The following is a 4,524-nucleotide window of genomic DNA, read 5'->3' on the forward strand; positions in this document are numbered from 1 at the left end:
GGGGGGAGGGTTGGTGCGGGTGCGTCTGGCCTCGGGCGCCGCCGGCAGAAAACGAGGAGCGGGGAGGGGAACGGTGCTGCACGCCGCCCGGCAGCGGGGAGGGCCGCCCGGCAGCGGGGAGGGCGGGTGTGCTGCCCGAGCTGGCAGAGGGCATGTGAGGAAAGGCTGCGTGCGCGCTGCCGGCTTTCCGTTCCGATTGTTTGTGATTTCTGCTTCACCGCTGAAAGGGCCCGACTCCACCTGCAGGCTCGGGGCGGTGGAGGCAACTTCATCTCGGTGTTACTTGGTTGCCCCTGCATACGTGAAGCCGTGTGAGAGAACAGTGGGCTGCCTAGGGCAGCAGATTCGTTTGGGAATTAAAGCGTGCTTTCTGTTGGACAGGAGGCTGCAGCGAGGTGGGGGTCGGCCTCTTCTCCCAGGTAGCGGGCGCTAGGACGAGGGGAAATGGCCTCAAGTTGCACCAGGGCAGGTTTAGGTTGGACACTAGGAAAAAACTTTTCACCAAAAGGGTTGTCAAGCGTTGGAACGGGCTGCCCAGGGAAGTGGTCAAATCCCCATCCCTGGAGGTATTTAAGACTGGTAGGTGAGATGTTTAGGGATGTGGTTTAGTGTGGGATGGCAGGGTTAGGTTAACAGTTGGACTTGATGATCTTGGAGGTCTTTTCCAACCTAAACCATTCTATGAAAGTCTAGAGGCGTTTATATTTGGTGGGGAGTGAATAAGGAATGGCCTTGTGTGTTCAAGCTATTTGCTGTCTAGTGTACCATTTATTTAGTTGGGTGTCAGATTCCAGCAGAGAACCTGCTTTGGGTCATACTTTTTCTGGCAGAAAAATGTGGCATACAACAGCCATTAAGGCACGAGTAAGTAAAAAGGGTTAATTTTTCCCATAAATTCTTTTTTAGGTCTTACTTCTTCTATGTAGGTTGTGTTCGTGCCCTGCATTACCAGCAGGTTGGCTGGCTGCCTCCAGTGAGATTTTGTGTGGTAACTCATCAGGTGGAAATCTGCTGTGGGTACAAGCAGTGTGGCTCATCTCTGGTGAGGGAGCCAGCTGGCCTGATCTGGTGTGTTCGTATGATTGGAGTCAGGTGGATCCAAATAAATGTAACTGCAGAACAAGTTAGAAGGCAGCACTGATGTGGTGAAAAAGATAATTTAAATTCAGGCCATCCTTTAATGGTAGTGACATCCTCATATATGCTTGCTTAAAGATGGGTGAAGTGAGAAACATCTCATGGAGAGCTAACCTTGTGCAATCATTTGGGGTAAATTTATTGAATTTTTGATGACTGTAACAATGATTTGTAGTTATATAAACGTCTGTATTTGTTTGAAGTGAGTTTACGCAAGACACAGAAACAGTTAAAGAAGATGAGGTCGCTGAGAACTGCCAGTCCTGCATGTGCAAAGAAGTTAACATTGAGGAAGGAGATGATGATGATGATGACGATGAAGAGGAAGATGAAGATGAAGACTGGGACTGGGATGATGAAGTGGGAAGACTCATGAAGCACCACAATGCTGCTGGTGGATGCAATCCACAGGTATGTTGAAGGCTATTCTGTGAGCATCAAGGGTGCCCAAGAGCAAATGAGGCTAACCTGGAGGCTTTGTTTTTTGTTAGTATTATATTGAGCATAAACGCAAATGGAAATTTTTCCTCACGAGAATCCCCTTCTTTTGAGTCTGTTCCTTTGCTGTGCCACGTGTGTATCTACGTTGTAGCCAGACCTCCTTTTGATTTCCTTGTCTCTGTTGCTGGATTTTCTTTGTCACTGCAGTTTTCCTTGTGTTCCTTAGCTTTTTCAACCTTTCTTTGCCCACCCTGATCTCTACTGATGTTGCTTACTTTTTGGTATTTTTCCTCTCTTCCCCATCTTTTCTATTTAATTTTAAGACCTTATCTGGTTATCACACCCAGGTGAAATAGGTTTTGTTTTGGACTAGTAGTGAAGGAGGCAAAAGAAAGCATAGGAGAGGGAAGGGAGGTGCTAGAAGTGAATTCATTTAGAGTGTATGCTGTTGGCATGGAAACTCTGGTGTTGTGCAGAATGAAGAGCACACATGATGTGAGAACTAGCATCCTTCTTCCTCTCAGCTTGGACACTGGAGGCTCAAACCCTCATTTTTCTTATTGATACCAACATAACAGAATAGTTGAGGTAAATTAGAGTGGTGCATATTGTGTCTGACCCTCAGCGCTTGTCCTAGGTGATTTATTCTTGCCTGTAGTTAGAGGTTTATGCTGTCCAGAGGTGGTGAAATCATGTTCAGATATTAATTGTGTTTGGAGAAGACTATCAGTAAGAAAAGATAGCGTCTTGGAAACTTTTCTCTGTTCATTACCTTCTCATTTTTTTTCCTCTTGTTTTTTCTCCTTGTTTCTGTCTGCTATTTCCTTTCCTTCTACAGATAGAAAAAGTGGTAATATAAGAGACTTGCAGCTTAATTCCCAGACTAAAAATAACCCTGCGTTGGGGCAGTTTTGGGACTTTTAACTGATATGTCACCTGTATTTTCTTTTCTTGAATTAAGTAAAATCTGATGTTAATCCATATCTGTTTCTTCACCCTTTCTGGTTTTCTATTTATAGCTCTAGGCATAGGCATTTGAGTTGACTTTTCCAAGATAATTGTCTGTATTTCAAAGGGCTGCCTAGAGAAGGCAACTTACATTAAAAACATCCTTTGTTTCAGGCAAATAGACAGACCCCTAGTTGCTATTCAGCAAACATGTCTACCCCTACAGACAAGGCTTTAAGGAAGTTTGAACATAAAATTAATTTGGGTGAGTATAATTAGATCGTCTTCTCTTACGAAAACAGATACCGCTCTGTGATGTTCTCAGACTAATTCCACTTACTTTAAGCCAGAACTCACTGGAATGGCAGTTAACCATTGCCCGACAGATTAAAAAATGGCTTTTGTGTTCTTACTTGAAGTTGCCTTTAGTCTCCATTAACCATCTGTTGTACCCCTTGCTCTTACCCTTCAGAGCCATAGGGCTGTTTTGGGGTTTGGTAGGGTTTTGTTTTCTTGCCCTTGACTTCTCCAGACCACATAAAGTTAAAAATATTTCTTCCCTAGGTTCTTTGTAGGAGCAAGCTGTTTGGCTGGAGGGAGGGTATCGTCTCTCTGTTGTGATGTTGTTGGTCATTCTCAAAGCTGCTCCCACAGCTAAATTTTCTAGACAATTGCAGTCCCCTGTAGCATTAGGGTGGCGCGTTACGCATCAGTTATCTCACAGGGGTAGAGTTCTGTTAAGCAGAGAGGCTGCTGTCCTAGCCAGTGTAGTTTGATGTTTACCATGTGTATAGGGCTAGATGTAGCTGTCACTGGGGGCTTTTGACAGGGTAGTAAACAGTTGTGTTTTCCTTCATAACAAAGCAGTTCTGACATGAAGGTTCAAAAGAGTAGTGCTGGTATATGTAGCCTAATACAGAAGCTTTTGTACATTTAGCAATTAATTCAAACACCATTTTAAATACATCATGAGGAGAGAATCCCAAGTTTGTTGCTTTTTCTGTCCAGAAAAATGGCATTCAGTTGTGATAAGACAATGGTGGACAAATTGAATAGTGAGATGTTACCCAAAAGTCATTACCTCTGGATGGCATTACATCTCCAAGTCTGTGGGACTTCCTCGCTCATCTGTGTTGTTGCCTTATAGTCCTTAAAATGTAGACATAGTGGAGTGCTAGGTCAGTTCTGGTATGTAGCTAAGCTTCTGGGCTTATAAAGAGCTCCACCTGTGTTTGAATGTTGTGTTATGGCATATCAGCTGGCAGTAGAATTGCAGGGGCAATTCCAAATGCAGGAAACTTCTTTGATTTTTTTGGTGTGGGTTTTTTTTCTCATGTGTTTTTCAGATAAGCTGAATTTTGATGACTCTGTTATAAACCGAGTCACAGAAAAGTCTAGACAGAAAGAAGCAGACATGTGAGTATCATTCCTGGTTCTATTTTCATTTATATAATTGGAACCCAGAAGAGTAGTTCGTATTTCCTAGTGTGATCCTGAGTTTTGAATAAGTTTATTAGGAAAACCAAAATCTGTAAATAGTCCACATGCAGTTTCCTTTCTGGTTTTAAACTTCCTGGTTTCCACATAAGTTGTTTAAATCATTCTGAAGTTCTGATGCTTCTGTCACTGCTGCTGGTAGCATGTCTGATTGTTTTGGTATAGTAAGACAGAAGCGATGGGTGTCATTCCACAATATCTCTCATACTGTTTTTCTAAACAGAGGTCCTTAAGCATTTGGGCTAGAAAAAAATACTGGAGCCTTTAGAAGGTTTCATCTGATGATTTGGTGAGGAGAGGTACCTTTTAAAAAAACAAAAACCCAAAAAAACCCCCCAACTATTTGTTTTCTTAAGCCTGTGGCTTATAGCCCTAAGTTGTTAAGACAGAGATTGTTTTCTCCTGAGTGAGCATAATTCAGTGGGGGCAGGAAGGTGTCTGTAAAAGTGAAGGGCACTGATGTTTGTGGGTTTGTGTGGTGTTTTTTTTTTTTTTTTTTTT

The 4,524-nt window shown here is 43.0% G+C and overlaps 1 protein-coding gene across 8 annotated transcripts in view; it reads left to right on the forward strand.

The window, feature by feature from the left end:
* RIOK1 (RIO kinase 1) overlaps positions 1-4,524 on the forward strand; it is a 31,938-nt gene that overhangs the window by 14,702 nt on the left and 12,712 nt on the right. For 5 of the 8 annotated variants that reach the window (XR_004842235.1, XM_035895909.1, XM_035895913.1 and 2 more), the window contains 3 exons: positions 1,341-1,548; positions 2,701-2,791; positions 3,873-3,942. Coding sequence is in view for 7 of the 8 variants with exons in the window: in XM_035895909.1 (XP_035751802.1) it covers positions 1,405-1,548; positions 2,701-2,791; positions 3,873-3,942 (305 nt within the window). In the remaining variant the exon portion in view is untranslated. Of the gene's footprint in view, positions 1-891; positions 1,109-1,340; positions 1,549-2,700; positions 2,792-3,872; positions 3,943-4,524 lie in introns of those variants that run through there. The other 3 variants (XM_035895915.1, XM_035895912.1, XM_035895914.1) reach the window with 3 other exon arrangements.

The sequence above is a fragment of the Egretta garzetta genome, unplaced genomic scaffold (genome assembly GCF_000687185.1).
Source record: "Egretta garzetta isolate BGI_Z169 unplaced genomic scaffold, ASM68718v1 scaffold246, whole genome shotgun sequence".
NCBI classification, from domain to species: domain Eukaryota; kingdom Metazoa; phylum Chordata; class Aves; order Pelecaniformes; family Ardeidae; genus Egretta; species Egretta garzetta.